General features: G+C 41.7%; 1 protein-coding gene across 1 annotated transcript in view; it reads left to right on the forward strand.

The window, feature by feature from the left end:
• Positions 1-6,797: 6,797 nt before the first annotated feature.
• LOC140732047 (cytochrome c oxidase subunit NDUFA4-like) overlaps positions 6,798-17,229 on the forward strand; it is a 46,874-nt gene continuing 36,442 nt past the window's right edge. The window contains exons 1-2 of the mRNA XM_073054156.1: positions 6,798-6,916; positions 7,082-7,202. Coding sequence (XP_072910257.1) covers positions 7,161-7,202 — 42 coding nt within the window. The 5' untranslated portion in view covers positions 6,798-6,916; positions 7,082-7,160. The remainder of the gene's footprint in view (positions 6,917-7,081; positions 7,203-17,229) is intronic.

Here is a 17,229-nt window from a genome sequence, read left to right on the forward strand (position 1 = left end):
CATTTTTACCTAATGTCATTTAACAACAGTAGATTGGTTGAATTGTTCAACATCTTCCACCTCAAATTCCTTTTATACTCGTGATGATGTTAAAATTACACCGACAACTCTCACTCCAGTGCGATTCAAGTCTCACTGGATATCCATAAAACAGAAACTGTTGGAAATACTCCACATATCAGACAATTTGAGGAAACAGAGTTAACTTTTGAAGTCAGATCCATGATTAAAGCGAAGTGTTATATGGGGGAGGAAGATTGGGGTAGGAAGTGGTGCAAGGAGAATGGAATGGACAAAAGAGAAGGTTTCTGATAGGGAGAACACCAGGAGAGATTGAATGACAACGAGAATTCTCAGTAGAAGAAGCTGGTAGAGGAAAGTGAATAAGAAAAGAAAGTCTTTGTGAGGCATTAAATTACTACAGGAGGAGAGGGAAAAGGAAAATGAATGCTAGAAGTTCAAGATGTTGGATAAGAATAAATGATTATCTGAAGCTATTGAAATTGTTGTTGAGTGTGAGAGGCTACAGTGTGCCTAGTTGGATGATGAGGTTTTGTTCTGAGCTTATTTTGAAATTGTTGAAATGACGTAGAAAGCCAAAGGCAGAGTATTCAGAGTTCAGTTAGATTGAGATGGAGTATTAAAATAGTAGGCAACTGAAACTTCAGGGTCACCTTTATGGATTCAACAGAAAGATTTCATACTTTGCATTTATTTTCTCTAATCTAAAACCTGAGTGTTCAATGTAGTACAATGGAAATAGTGTGCAAGTCACTGTTTAACCATGGAAAGGTTCCTGGTCAGCAGGAATTAAGGTGATTTCAAAGAAAATTTAGAGACCAAAGTGAAGCCATGATATATCACTGGTGGACAGGATTAAAGAAAGTCCCAGAGTATTTCACAAGGGCAAGTAGCTAACTAGTGAAAGAATAGGGATATTGGGAACAAAGGGGGTGATCTTTGTATTAAGCCAGAAGATATAGAATATGAGGTCTAAATTCGATACATCCTTATATAAAGAGAAGGATATTGTCATTGGAAAACTCATGGAGAGGGCAGTGAAATTTCACAATTTACCATTTAAAAAGGACTAAAAAATGGATGTTTTAGTGGACTTAATATTGAATAATGTCCTGGAATCTGATGAAATGTATTCGAGACTGCTATGAGAGGCAAGGAGGATTTTGCTGGGTGGTGAGGGTTTAAAAATCTTTGCTAAAGTGAAGTGCCAGATGACTAGAGAACAACAAGTGTGTTGCTTTATTTACAGGAGCAGCAGGTGTAAGTCCAATAATTATAGACCAGTGAGTATAACATCAAAAAGGTTATGAGGGACAGGGTTATCTACATTTGGAATATCAGGGATAACCTGGGACAACAAGCATTTTGCTTCCTGAATACTTCTGGATGTATCTTATGGAATTTTGGTTTGCTGATCATGAAAATCACCATGAAAATTCCCTATCAGACACTGTATTTTTGAAATCGCCTATATTTGTTATTTCAATTAATAACTCAAGTCAGAATAACTGATGCCAAGATTAAAGAAGGTATTTTTGTTGGCCCACAAATCAAACATCAATGATAGGCAATTCAAAGAACTTCTCGTGAGACCCAAGAAAATTACATGGAAGGCATTCAAGGATGTTGGTGAAAATTTTCTTGGCAACCACAGAACACCAAACTATGTGCAACTAGTTGATAACATGCTTCAAGCATACAAAACCATGAAATGCACCATGTTACTAAAGATTCATTTCCTATATTCCCATTTAGATGTCTTCTTTGCAAATCTTGGCGCTGTTAGTGGTGAATATGGTGAAAGGTTTCACCAGGATATTGCAGCCATGGAGAAATGGTTTCAGGGAACTGGAATCCATGAATGCTGCTGATTATTGTTGGACACTTCAGCGAGAAGTGTCAGTCATTGAATACAAATGAAAATCAACAAAATATTTTTAGCTTAATTGGACTATTGCAAAGCATCAACACCATTATACAATTAAATGCATTATATTCAATAAAAGTTAATTTCTTGTTTCTCCAAAGTGCTATGTGATAGAAGTAGTCTGAAATTATATTTGTGTTCAGCTTGAAGTGGTCAATCACAAACAAAAGAAATTTCTGAGGAAGCAACACTTTCAAAAAAATTAGTTGTCCAATGTTATTAATCAAATATAGAACATGATTTTGTTAGGAAAAAGTCTGCCTGGCCATCTTAATTGATTTTTTTGAAGAGGTAACAGAAATATAGTTGAAGGCAGCAGTGCATTTGATGTAGTGTATATGACCTTCGCCAAGGCCCTTGATATGGAACCACATGGAAGACCAGCTCAAAGAGAATAAGTCATGATATCTGAACAAACTGGATCCAAAATTGGCTTCATAATAGGAGGCAGAGTTGGACATGGAACAAACTGCATGAGCCAGTGTTAGAGGAAAGACACTTAAAACAATTTAGAAATAGATGGATGAACTTGTGAATCAGTAAGTCCTTGAAGACTACAGCCCAAAGTGCGAGAAAATGGGAATGGTATAGATGTGAGAAAGTCTGCAGATGCCGGAGATCCAAAGCAAAACACACATCATGATGGAGGAACTCAGCAGGTCAGGCAGCCTCTATGAAAATGAATAGATAGTCAATGTTTCAAGCCAAGACCCTTCTTCGGGACTGAGAAGGAAGAGGGAAAATGGTAGGAGGAGGGTTAAAAGGCTAGGTGGAAGGTCATAACTGAAGCCAGGTGGGTGGGAAAGGTCAATCTGGAGAAGGAAGAAGTTGATAGGAGAGAAGAATGGGCCATAGGAGAAATGGAAGGAGAAGGGTACCCAGGGGGAAGTAATAGGGAGAAGAAGTAAAAGGTCAGAGTGGCGAATTGAGTAAGGGTTGGGGGATTTGTTTACCAGATGGGGAAATCACTATTCATACCATCAAGTTGGAGGGTACCCAGACGGAATATAGCATGGCCTCGTCTTGACACAAGCGGAGGCCAAAGAACTGACACATCAAAATGGGAATGGGAATTAAAATGTTTGGCCACAGGGAAGTCCCGCTTATGACGGATGGCGCTCGACAAAGCGGTGCCCCAATTTACGATGGGTCTCACCAATGTAGAGGAGGCTGAATCTGGAGCACTGGACACAATAGACAACCCCAGCAGTTTTGCAGGTGAAGTGTTACCTAACCTGGATGGACTGCTTGGGACCCTGAATGGAGGTGAGGGATGAGATGTATGGGCAGGTTCAGCACTTGCAGGTGTAAGTGCTGATTGAAAGGATAAGTGCCTGGAGGGAGATTAGTGGGGAGGGATAAATGGACAAGGAAATCATGGAGGGAGCAATCCCTACAGAAAGTGGAGGTTGGATATGCTTTGGGGTAGGATCCCTTTGGAACTGCTGAGGATAATGTGATGGATGTGGAGGCTTATGGGGTGGTAGGTAAGGACAAGAGGAACACGATCACTATTAAGGCATCGGGAAAATGGGTTGAGTACGGGAAATGAAATAGATGCAGGTGAGGGCAGCATCAATAGTAGAGGGAGGGAAACCCCATTCTTTAAAGAACGAGGGCATTTCTGATGTCCTGGAATGGAAAGAGGCATCATGGGAACAAATGCGGTTGAGGCAAAGTACTGAGAAAAGGGTATAGCATTTTTACAGGAGATAGGATGGGAAGAGGTAACGATGGGAATCAGTAGATTTATAAAAGCTGTCTGTGACAGTTTGTCTCCAGAGATGGAGACAGAGAGATCGAGAAAGAGGATGGAAGTGTTTGGATTGAACCAAGTGAAGGGCGAGGTGGAAGTTAGAGGCAAAGTTGATAAAATTGACCATCTCAGCACAGGTGCATGAAGCAGTGCCAATGCAGTCATCAGGGTAGTGGAGGAAGAGTTGTGGAGTATAACTGGGGAAGGATTCAAACGTGAATTGTTCTACATAGCCACCGAAGAGGCAGGCCCATGTGAGTATAAATTTTCGGCATGAACATTGTAGGTTGAAGGCCTGTTTCTGTGCTATAATTAACATTGATTATAGAGGACTGATGTTGCATCTAACACAGGTACACAGGATGATGCCATGACCATTTGTTGAGTTGGATTGATTTTTTAAAATATTTATTCATTCATATTTCTATTTATGTAATTCAAAAGTGCTTTTTTGAGGCAGACTGACCTGCAGCATATTTAAAAGAAATGGTTTGCACATGAGATAAGGGAGCACCCTAAGAGATTCTGTCAGTACATTAACAGCAAAATTATGATTATGGAGAGAATCGGGCCCTTTAAGGATATGGTCATCAATGTGTGGGGCCAGAGGAAATGGGCAAGGTCAAAATTAAAATTCTTTTTTGTATTACTGTGGAGAAGGTCATGGAAGCTAGTGAGTTTGGGGAAGAGATTAATGATGGCTTGAAAAATATTCACATTATTTAAAAGAAGGTGCTGGCAGTGTTAATATACGTAAAGGTAAATAAATCCTTGGGGCCTGACCAAGTGTACATAGGACATTTAGGGAAACCAACAAAGAAATTGCTCAAGAATTGGCTAAGATATTTGTAACCTTGTTAGGCAAGGGTGAGGGTGGCAGAAGACTAGAGGGTGGCTAAAGTTGTGCCTTTATTTAAGAAAGGCTGCAAGGACAAGCAAGGGAACCTATGAGCCTAAAATTAGTAGTGGAAAACTTTCTAGAAGGGTTTCTGAAAGACAGGATTTACTTGCATTTTGAAAAGCAAAGACGACTGATTAAACAAATTATGTCTAACAAATTTGATTTTTTTGAAGACACGAGCAAGTGAATTGATGAGGGAAGGGCAGTAAACACTGGGAGGGTGGTCTATGAACACTGTAGCAGGGCCTTTGATAGGCCTTGCATGGCAGGCTGGTCTGTAAGTGAGATCATGCAGAATCCAGGGCGAGGTACCAAATTGGATATAAAATTATCTTGATGGTAAGAGTCAGAGGGTGATAGCAGAGGGTTGTTTTTCAGATTGGAGGCCTATGACCAGCGATGTGCCACACGGTTTGATGTTGATTGCACTGTTGTTTGCTATCTGTATTAACAAGTTGGATGTCAATGTAATTGGCATTTTGGTAAGCTTACGGATGACACCAGAATTTGTGGTATAGCGAATCATGAAGAAGGTTATCTTACATTAAGATAGAATCTAGATCAATTGGGGAAGTGAACCAAGGATTTTCAAATGGGGTGAACATTGCTGAGGATCTATCCTGGGCCCAACATATCAATGCAGTTACAAAGAAGGCATGACAGTGGCTATATTTCATTCGATGTTTGAGGAAATTTGGTATGTCACCAAAAAGACACCTCACAATTGTCTACGGACGAACCACAGAGAGCATTCTAACCAGCTGCACACCATCTAGTATGGGGGTGGGGCACTGCACAGGATCAAAATAAGCTGCAGAAAGTTGTAAACTCTATCAGCTCAATCATGGGTACCAGTTTCCCCAGCATCCAGTACATCTTCAAGGAGTGATGCCTCAAAAAGGCAGCATCCAACATTAAAGAAGCCCTGCAACCAAGAAGTGCTATCTTCTCATTTCTACCATCAGGGAGGAGGTACAGAAGCCCGAAGACACACACTCAAGCATTCACAAATAGCTTCTTCCGCTCTGCCATCTGATTTCTGAATGCACACTGAATCCATGGACACTACCTCACTATTTTTTTTCTCTCTTTTTGCATTACTTATTAATATAACCTTTTCCTTATATATACTTACTGTAATTTACAGTTATTACTATTTAGTATTGCAATGTATTGCTGCCACATAACAAATTTCATGACATATGCCAATATTATTAAACCTGATTCTGAGATGAGTGCAAAGTGTTGAATAATAAAAACTTAGTTTTACCAAGTTAATCTAGGACAGAACCTACGTAATAAATCGTAGGGCCATGGATCATGTGATTGATCAGAAAGACCTCAGTACATAGTTCCCTGAAAATGGTGACATGGGTAGATAGGATGGTAACTCAGGCTTATGGTATGTTTGCCTTCATTGGTCAGGGCATTGGGCACAAGTGTTAGGATGTCATGTTATAACCGCTCAGTATGTTGGTGAGACCACAGATGGGGTATTGTGTGAAGTTCTGATCAGTAACTGTAGGAAGAATGTAATTTACATGGTAATGGTACCGAGAAGATTCACAAGGATTGTACCAGGACATGAGGACCTGAATTACAAGGAGAGACTAGATAGGATGGGACTTTATTTCCTGGAATACAGAAGGCTGAAGGGTGTCCTTATAGAGGTACGTGCACAAAATCACCAGACATAGTGTGGACAGTCTTTTTCTTGGGGGTGGGGAGTCTAAAACTAATGGAACAGATTTAAAGTCAGAGGGTATAGATTTATTGGGACCAGGGAGGCTTGCTTTTCCATACAGAGGGTGGTGGATATATGGAATGAGCTTACAGAGTAAGTGAGAGTGGTGAGAATACTTACAGTGCTTAAAGGTCATTTGGATAGGTACATGGATAGCAAAGCTTTAAAGGGATATGAAAATGGGAACAGTTCAGGAAGGTCACATTGAAGTCACATTGAATCACATTGCCTGTTGCTATGCTGTATAACTCTGACTCTATCACTCTGGTAGGATGCACGTTTTGATTTATATTTAGTTATTTCCCGTGATTGAAATACTACCACTAATTCGTCATTCTTACTAACCTGATCCACTGGCAATATTAATTGATAAGGAATAGAACCTGCTGACAATCTTGCTGAAGTATCCTCGCCTTTGCCGTCGGTTTGTTCTGACCCAGCCAACCACTGCAAACGTGCGCACGGCCGCCTGCTGACAGCTCCAATTGCTGACCCTAGCCCCGCCCCGAAGTATTTTTGGAAGTTATTCCCTTCACATTTGGGAGGAGGACATTCAAGGTTGAGCTGGTAAGCTGGTCGGTAGCGTTGAGTAGCAAATGTAGCAGTTTATGCCCCTTCGTATTACGGGTTATATGAAAACTTATATGTGTTATAAGTTTTATTATTGTGATTTGTGACACATATCAAGGATTACTTCAGTTCGCTGTTACTCAGGCAGAGATATTTGGTTAGTTTTAGCTGGTGCCCTGGCGCAGAGGCTTTGGGAGTGAAGTCCACTGGCCGCAAGGCTCTCGGTTCCTAGCCCGACGCAATGTTTGGTCTCATGATAAGACAAGCGAAGAAGCATCCAAGCGTGAGTAAAATCTGTCGATTCTTCTGCAAAAACTTCAGATGGCAACTTGTCCCGGTTCGTTAGGCGTGACGATATTTGCGCGGCATGTGATTTACACGGCGAGACTAACCCTGCCAGTAGATGCAACTGAGGGAAATGAGGCAAGAATAGATCAACACACGCGACCTGAGGACATTGGAAACATTTGTGACCCAACAATTGCCGTACATGAGCATCGGAGACTTTCATAGTTCAACACTTGCAATCTAAGAACACTTGGTTCAGCAAAAGAAACTCAATTGCATTTGCAATAGGCATAACAGAACAATCCGTGGGCATTGATTGGGTGAACGTGTAAAGCCCGGTAATTTAACCCAAAGGCATTTGGAAACCTGTCGCTCAACAAGATTAATCTGTAGATATTTGGGGTATATACGATTCAATACTCACAATGCAGGAACATCAAGTGTCATTCCTAGTGTAACCTCAACACAAGGAAGATCAAACAAATACCAAGCCCCTTGCAACACACACAAAATGCTGGTGGAACACAGCAGGTCAGGCAGCATCTATAGGGAGAAGCGCTGTCGACGTTTCGGGCCGAGACCCTTCGTCAGGACTAACTGAAAGGAAAGATAGTAAGAAATTTGAAAGTAGGGGGGGAGGGGGAAATGCAAACTGATAGGAGAAGACCGGAGGGGGTGGGGTGAAGCTGAGAGCCAGACAGGTGATTGGCAAAAGGGATACAGAGCTGGAGAAGGGAAAGGATCATGGGGCAGGAGGCCTAGGGAGAAAGAAAGGGGGAGGGGAGCACCAGAGGGAGATGGAGAACAGGCAAGGAGTGATGGACAGAGAGAGAGAAGAAAAAAACAACAAAATATATCAGGTATGGGGTAAGAAGGGGATGAGGGGCATTAGCAGAAGTTAGAGAAGTCAATGTTCATGCCATCAGGTTGGAGGCTACCCAGCCGGTTGACAGTAGAGGAAGCCATGGATAGACATATCAGAATGGGAATGGGACGTGGGATTAAAATGTGTGGTCACTGGGAGATCCTGCTTTCTCTAGCGGACAGAGCATGGGTGTTCAGCAAAACGGTCTCCCAGTCTGTGTCGGGTCTCACCAATATATAAAAGGCCACACCGGGAGCACCGGACGCAGTATACCACACCTGCCGACTCACAGGTGAAGTGTCGCCTCACCTGGAAGGACTGTCTGGGGCCCTGAATGATGGTGAGGGAGGAAGTGTAAGGGCAGGTGTAGCACTTGTTCCACTTGCAAGGCTAAGCACCAGGAGGGAGATCGGTGGGAAGGGATGGGGGGGGAAAGAATGAACAAGGGAGTCGCGTAGGGAGCAATCCCTGCGGAAAGCAGAAAGAGGGGGAGGGAAAGATGTGCTTGGTAGTGGGATCCCATTGGAGGTGGCGGAAGTTACGGAGAATTATACGTTGGATCCGGAGGCTGTTGGGGTGGTAGGTGAGGACAAGGGGAACCCTATCCCGAGTGGGGTGGTGGGCGGATGGGGTGAGGGCAGATGTGCGGGAAATGGGAGAGATGCGTTTGAGGGCAGAGTTGATGGTGGAAGAAGGGAAGCCACTTTGTTTAAAAAAGGAAGACATCTCCTCTGTCCTGGACTGAAAAGCCTCATCCTGAGAGCAGATGCGGCAGAGACAGAGGAATTGTGAGAAGGGGATAGCATTTTTGCTAGAGACAGGGTGGGAAGAGGAATAGTTCAGGTAGCTGTGAGAGTCTGTCGGCTTATCGTAGATATCAGTAGATAGGCCATCTCCAGAGATGGAGACAGAAAGATCAAGAAAGGGGAGGGAGGTGTCAGAAATAGACCAGGTAAATTTGAGGGCAGGGTGAAAGTTGGAGGCAAAGTTAATGAAGTCGACGAGCTCAGCATGCGTGCAGGAGGCAGCGCCAATGCAGTCATCGATGTAGTGAAGGAAAAGAGGGGGACATATACCCATATAGGCTTGGAACATGGACTGTTCCACAAAGCCAACAAAAAGGCAGGCATAACTAGGACCCATGCGGGTACCCATGGCTACACCTTTGGTTTGGAGGAAGTGGGAGGAGCCAAAGGAGAAATTATTGAGAGTAAAAACTAATTCGGCTAGACGGAGGAGAGTGGTGGTAGAGGGGAATTGGTTAGGTCTGGAATCCAAAAAGCGGAGAGCTTTGAGACCTTCTTGGTGGGGGATGGAGGTGTATAGAGACTGGACATCATGGTGAAAATAAGGCGGTTGGGGCCAGGGAACTTAAAATCATTAAAAAAATTCAAAGCGTGAGAAGTGTCACGAACATACTTCTTACCCCATCCCTGATATATTTAGTTGTTTTTTCTCTCTCTCTCTGCCCATCACTCTGCCTGTTCTCCATCTCCCCCTGGTGCTTCCTCCCCTCCCCCTTTCTTTCTCCCTAGGCCTCCCGTCCCATGATCCTTTCCCTTCTCTAGCTCTGTATCCCTTTTGCCAATCACCTGTCTGGCTCTCAGCTTCACCCCACCCCCTCCGGTCTTCTCCTATCATTTTGCATTTTCCCCTCCCCCTCCTACTTTCAAATCTCTTACTATCTTTCCTTTCAGTTAGTCCTGACGAAGGGTCTCGGCCCAAAACGTCGACAGTGCTTCTCCCTATAGATGCTGCCTGGCCTGCTGCGTTCCACTAGCATTTTGTGTGTGTTGCTTGAATTTCCAGCATCTGCAGATTTCCTTGTGTTTGCATAACAAGCCCCTTGCATCTGTTCCAGTATTCATTGAGGCCACCACGGCTCATCTTCTAACAATTTTCCTGTTCTAATGTCATTTTCTATGATTATCTTAATATTTTCAAATGTATTGATTTCTGTCTTGTATATACCCAGTAACAGCCCCTTGGATAGAAAATTCCAAAATTTCACTATTCTCCCTTGGATAGAAAATTCCAAAATTTCTCTATTCTCTTGCTTGAAGCATTTTCTTTTCACCTGAATCCTGGATGTCTGATTTCTGGTTCCAGACAGCTCAAGCAGGGAGAAATCACTTGGCCTCTTTATATACCCCTGAGGCTAGTTTGCACATTCTTTTCAGCCTGAGCTGCCACCCTCCTTGAGAGCCAAATGCATTTGATTCCAATTTCAATAAATTAACAGCAGGATGGTGATGAGGTATTCCCATATTAGTGGGTGTACAATGTATGGATTTGCAGTCCAAACCCCATGAGCTATTGGTATTTTGCCAACATTAAGCAGGGTATTACATACAGGAGTTTAGGTGTTATTTTGAAGTCATACAAGACATTAGTGAAGCTGAATTTAGAAAACTGTGCACAGTTCTGGTCATCTATCTGCGGGAAAGATGCCAATAAGCTAGACAGAATGCAAAGAAAATTTACAAGGATGTTGTCAGACTTGAGGACCTAACTTTTTGGGGAAGATTGGATAGGTTAGAATTTTATTTCCTGGGGTGCAGGAGAATGAGAGAAGATCTTATAGAGGTACACAGATTTATGAGAGGTATAGATTAGGTGAATTTATGCAGGGTTTTGCACTCAGGTTGGGTGAAATGAACTAGAGATTGTAGGTTTAGGTTGAAAGACGAAATAGATAAGGAGGGTCTGAGGGGAAGCTTGTTCTCTCGAAGGGTGGTGAGGGTGTGGAACGAGCTGCCAGCAGAAGTGGTGGATACAGATTTGATTGTAATGTTGAAAGGAAGGCCGGGAGATTGATGGGGAGAGCTCGGAGGGCTATGGTCCAAGGTAGATGAACTAGGCATGGATTAGATGGGCCAAAGGGCCTGCTTCTGTGCTGTAGAATGAGGAAAAAAACACTTTCAAGGGCCACTTACCTGACACATTTACTTTATTCATTCAGAACAAGGTACTGATACTTTAATTATGCTTACAGATATAGCTGCATACTGCTCCCTAAACATCTATTGCTTCTCATCTCTGGTTGTATTTTCTACGTTGCCAATGACTTCAACAAATCACATAAAACAGAAATTGCCATCTGTGGACTTGGTTTGCTCAGTACTAATCATCTACAGGCATTGGCATTTTAAGTAGATATGGGCAATGTCTTGCTCAATATCTGTAACTCATGAGGATTAGGAATGTACATGGCTCTAATATATTCTATTGGCTAAAAACTCAAATTATGTATGCATTCTTGCAAGATCTGTCACAAATCTAGCCTTTTTTTCTACAACTGCAACAATTTCCAGTTTGTTTTGCATTACACCAGAAATGTGATCTTCCTGACACATCAGGTGTACAAGCATATCGACTCAGCACAAGAGATTCTGCAGATGCTGGAAATCCAGAGTAATACATGCAAAATGCTGGAGAAACTCATCAGGTCAGGCTGTATCTCTGGAGAGCAATAAAGAGTCAATGTTTCAGGCTGAGACTCTTGATCATGAATATCCATTCAAAATTTCCTTAGGAATATTGTGGGAAAATGTGAAGTAAATTTTCATGGAGTGACCCAAGCAGATATCCCCATCATTACACAGATAACTCCATTATCTTTAGTAATTTTGACACCCTCTGTGCCTCCTCAGGCCCCCCCACCTCATAGCTATTTATCTGAATTCACAAAACCACAATGAATTATCCACCCTACAGTACCTCTTCTCCACAAGTTATTTCACTGCTCCCCAAAATTCTCAGCTAGGATGTATCAGCTCAGTGGGAAGTCATGATTTTTCTTCTCCCCATCTTAAACTGCTTGCCTGATCATTGCTTTCTCCTGCTCCCTACCCCAGGCCACAAGACTGGCCTGATTCTCCTTTTCCTTTTCTTTTCCCCACCCTAATTCAAAATTGAAAGTATGATGATTGTTCCCAAAGCCAGGACACAGCATTCCTGATCATTGTTGCCAAGCCAGCCCAGTGTTGACGCGTGGCTAAGTGGTTAAGGCTTTGGGCTGGCGATCTGAAGGTCGTTAGTCGAATGAGGCAGCGTGTGTGTCCTTGAGCAAGGCATTTAATCACACAATGCTCCTGCACATTTATAGGCAGTGGTAGACAAGACAATTCCCCAAATATACCCTTTGACCAAACTCCCAAAAGGTACATTACCAACATAGAAGGCTTTAGGTGCTAGTTTACAGTAAACAGCCCACAACCAAAATAGTCATTATCATCTTCCAGTAGCATTCATCTAGAATTTATAAAATTGACTTGATCTCATCTCTTGCATCCTTCACATACACGAGAATTAAAAATCTTTATATTACATCTCTGTTTAAATGTGCAATGTGCAATCATAGTAACTTGTTATAAATTATATTATATAAAATTATAATAAATAGAACAGCCAATGTAACATTGAAATACACTCAAATCAGTGTGAGTTAATCAGTCTGATGGCCTGGTGGAAGAAGCTGTCCTGGAGCCTATTGGTCCTGGCTTTTATGCTGTGTTACCATGGTTGCAGCTGGAATAGATTGTGGTTGGGGTGACTCAGGTCCCCAATGATCCTTCAGGCCCTTTTTACACACCTGTCTTTGTAAATGTCCTGAATCATGGGAAGTTCACAACTACAGATGCGCTGGGCTGTCCAAATAACTCTCTGCAGAACCCTGCGATTAAGGGAGGTACAGTTCTCATACCAGGCGATGATGCAGCCAATCAGGATGTTCTCAATTTTGCCCCTGTTCAAAGTTCTTAGGATTTCAGGACATACCAAACTTCCTCAACCGTCTGGAGTGAAAGAGGTGCTGTTGTGCTTTTATCACCACACGGCTGGTATGTACAGACCACGTGAGGTCCTCGGTAATGTGGATGCCGAGGATCTTAAAGCTGTTTACCCTCTCAACCTCAGATCCATTGATGTCAATAGGGGTTAACCCATCTCCTTTCCTCCTGTAATCCACAACTAGCTCCTTTGTTTTTGCGACATTGACCACTGTGTCAGAGAGATGACTTCTTCCCTGTAGGCCACCTTGTTATTGTTTGAGATGAGGCCAATGTAGTGTCGTCGGCAAATTTAATTAGCAGGTTAGAACTGTGGGTGGCGATACAGTCGTGGGTGTACAGGGAGTAAAGGAGGGGACTTAGTACACAGACCTGACGGGCTCCTGTGTTGAGAGTCAGAGGGGTGGAGGTGAGGGAGCCCAGTCATACCACCTGCCAGTGATCTGACAGGAAGTCCATGATCCAGCTACACAAGGCAGGGTAAAGGCCAAGGTCTCTGAGCTTCTTGTCGAGCCTGGATGGAACTATGGTGTTGAATGCTGAACTGTAGTCCAAGAACAGCATTCTCACATAAGTATCCTTCTTCTCCAGATGTGTAAGGATGGTGTGTAGAGCAGTGGCTATTGTGTCGTCTGTTGATTGATTGTGTCAGTAGGGGAATTGTAGGGGGTCCAGTTTGGGTGGTAGCAAGCTGCAGATGTAATCCCTGACCAGCCTCTCAAAGCATTTGCTTATTATTGAGGTGAGTGTGGCAGAACGTAGCAGCGGCTTTCCTTGGAACAAAGTCATTTTGGTGTCCCCAGCTAAGTAGAAAATTCTAATGACTGTTGAACATTCTTGAGTAGGAATGAGGTTAGATCATTTGTAAAGAGCCCCATCTATAATCAATCTCGAGTACTATGTCTTATTTTCTGAACAGAAGGAAGGAGCTATTGAGCTTGGGGGATTATGTGGCACAGGTTTTATTTATTTTTTCCCCAGGATTTGGGCATTGCTGGCACAACCAGCATTTGTTACCCATTCCTAATTGCCACCAGTGATAAGCCACTGTTTTTCCGGTGAAGGTGCTCCCCCGATGATAGCAGAGGAAGAGAAATCTTGGATTTAGGCCCAATGACAATGAAGAACCAGTGTAATCTGCAAGGGAGTCTTCAAATGTTTCCAAGCATGTGCTTCCTATGTTGATGGGAGAGGTTATGGTCTTGTTGTAACTAGGTGAATAACTACAGCACATATTACAGTAACTACACAGTACAACCACTGAGCATCAATGGCAATTGGCCAATGGCATACCAGGCAAGAAGGCTGGTCCTGGATTCACTAGTGGATCCTCCGGATGGTAAATGAGGCAGTGAGTTGCCTGCCATAGGGTTCCCAACCTCTGACTTGGCATCGCTGATATCCCCTTGCTTAGCTGCTTGAGGAGCTAGATGATCTAGTTGAATTGTTTAATATTATAAAAGAAGTGTAGATAGAGAGAAATAGGAATGAAAGGGCAACATGTTAAAGTTTAAAGTAAATTTATTATCAAAGTTACATATATGTCACCAAATATAACTATGAGATTTGTTTTCTTGCCGGCATAGTTAGTAAATCCAATAGCCATAATAGAATCAATGGAAGACTGCATCCAACAGGGTGGACAACTAGTGTGTAAAAGATGACAAATTGTGCAAATATGAAAGAAAATAAAATGAAATAATAACAACAATAATAAACAAGCAATAAATATTGAGAACATGCGATGAAGAGTCCTTGAAAGTGAGTCCATAGGTTGTGGGAACATTTCAGTGGTGGAGCAAGTGAAGTTATCCCCACTGGTTCAAGAGCTTGATAATTGAGGGTAATAACTGTTCCTGAACATGGTGGTTCTGTTGTATTAGAATGCAGGAACTTTCTCAATATTTTAATGACAGCACAGTTGACAACTTTTGTATAGTAATTGGCCAGAATTTGCAAGCATATAACATTATTAGCATATAAAAACACAAATAGAAGTTATAGCAAGGAAGAGATAGTGCAAGTTGTATATCAACATGAAACTTCTGTTCGTTAAGAATGTCAAACATTAATCAAAGGCATGGAAATAGAAATTCAAAAAAAAACAGAAAATGCAGAAAATAAGGCAGGTCAAACAGTATGTTTAAAAAGTGAGACACAGTAAACATTTCTTACAAAATGTCTTCAAACTGAAGTATTAATTCTTTTGCTCTTTCCACAAATGCTACCTGATCTGCTAAATGTCTCCATCATTTTATTACATGCAAGTCTTGATCAACAGACTAGGCAGAAAAATGAAATGGTATACTACTATTGCTATAATCCTAAGTACTCTTGAACAATTATAATTAATGCACAGTAGGAGTTAAACAACATTGAGTGAGGGAAAGTGAAATTGTCCCTGACGTTCTCAAGATATAATTAAAGTTCAAGGTACATTTATTATCAAAGTATGATGCAGTATACAACTCTGAGATTCATCTTCTCCAAACAGCCACAAAATGGAAGCTGTCCAAAGAAAAACATCAACACCCACCCATGTGCAAAAAAACAGATTGCGCTAATGGCAACAAGAATATGAACCCCTCCCCCCACGTGCAAAAACAAATAGCACAAAGGGCAATAAGAACACCAAACCCCAAACTCTTCTCCCCCCAACACAATAAAACAAACAAATCATGAAATGGCAAAAGAAAGAACAGGCAAAAAAACACAGAATATGAAAGCATCCAAGAGAACTTCAGTACAATCCAGAAAATGCAGATCTATACCATTCTCCAAAAGCATTGAGGGAGAGAGAGAGAGAGAGACCACTCAAATACAAGGGCCTTCCCTTGGGAGGAGCAAGTGGTAGAACATCTCATGCAGACGCCTTCCTCCAGCAGCAGTGAGCGATAGGCTGTTAGACGATGCTGAACACCTGCTCATCTTCCGCACTCATCTTGTTGTTTCAGTCTTTCTTGACTCTTTAACTGGCGAGATCAAGGAGAGATGCAGTTGATCATGGGCTTGTGCCCCATTTCTAAGCTTCTTGGACTTCAGGCCACTCGCCTTCTGGAACCTTCTCAGAGACAGCAAAGCGCCAGATCGCTCAATCAATCTTCAAACTGGCTCTAACAGTATCAGAAACCCACTGAAAATAAAAAGAAGAATTAAAAGGCATGGAAGAAACAGTTTTGTGGACCATCTGGAAGATGTCACCCGAAGTAAAGTTGTTTACTGGCTCCATCTTGACCAGAAGAGGTCAATTAGTAACATGGTTTACACATCTCCATACTTCTGCTGATGAATTTTGGTCCTATAGTCAGGAATAGGTTGTGGGGGGTGGGGTGGCAACCTGCAAAGTGGATAGTGATATGTGATTACAGCAATTGATCTTTGTATTTATACTTGAGAATAATGAAATTATCAAGGGCTTACACCAAGAGCATTTTTTTCCCCTTTGCTTTCCTGAAGGAAATAATTTATGCTCGATCATGAATGCTAACGCCATGTTCATGCATTCTCAATAGAACAGAGGAATTAGTGTATAGCTTCTTAGGGATTACCATCAAGATAGATAACTTGGAAAAGTAAGTTTATCTACACCATAAAATGATAAATACAAGATATCAGCAGCCCGTCCATGTTGTGACAAAAGATAAAAGGGAACTTGTTTAAGACTAAGATTTGGAATAAATATGTAGAACTCCAATCAAAATAGAAGATACTCAATACATATTTTAAGTCCAAATCTGATGATTTCTGGTACATAGTATAATTTTGTTTATATTATTGTGTCAGACTTTTGGGGAGAACTTTCCCAGAATTTTTCAGACATATACCATTACTAGCACATAAAAACACAAAGCAAATTGTTGCAAAGAAGGGATGTTTGAGACGTATTTCAACACAAATTGTTGAACAGTGGTGTTATTAGCCTAAATAAATGGGATCCCTTTGTTATGTAATGTGTGTGGGGAATTTACTGCATTTTCCCAGCAAATACAAATTAAAATGTGCAAGTTAAAGCTGCTTCTCCATAACATAGGCACAATGATTAGTCATGTGATATATGGTTCTGATCTCTTAATCTTGGAATCTCAGAAATTTAAAAAAAAATTTCACTTCTGCAGACAGAAAAAGGAGAATAACTAGCAAGATTTAAAAAATGGTTTGAGGTCCTTATGAACTTCCTCTCAGGACAAAAATAAAATGGACAGTCAAATAGTTGATTCATTGATTTTAATTTCCCTTAATTCACTAATAGTGAACAGTGAATGTTAACTATCTCATTCAGAAAGGGATCGAGGAAGCAGGAAATTAACTGGCACATTAGCTTAGTATCTGTCAGAGGGAAATATAATAAGTCATTGCTAAAACATTGT

This window comes from Hemitrygon akajei, chromosome 8 (genome assembly GCF_048418815.1).
Source record: "Hemitrygon akajei chromosome 8, sHemAka1.3, whole genome shotgun sequence".
NCBI classification, from domain to species: domain Eukaryota; kingdom Metazoa; phylum Chordata; class Chondrichthyes; order Myliobatiformes; family Dasyatidae; genus Hemitrygon; species Hemitrygon akajei.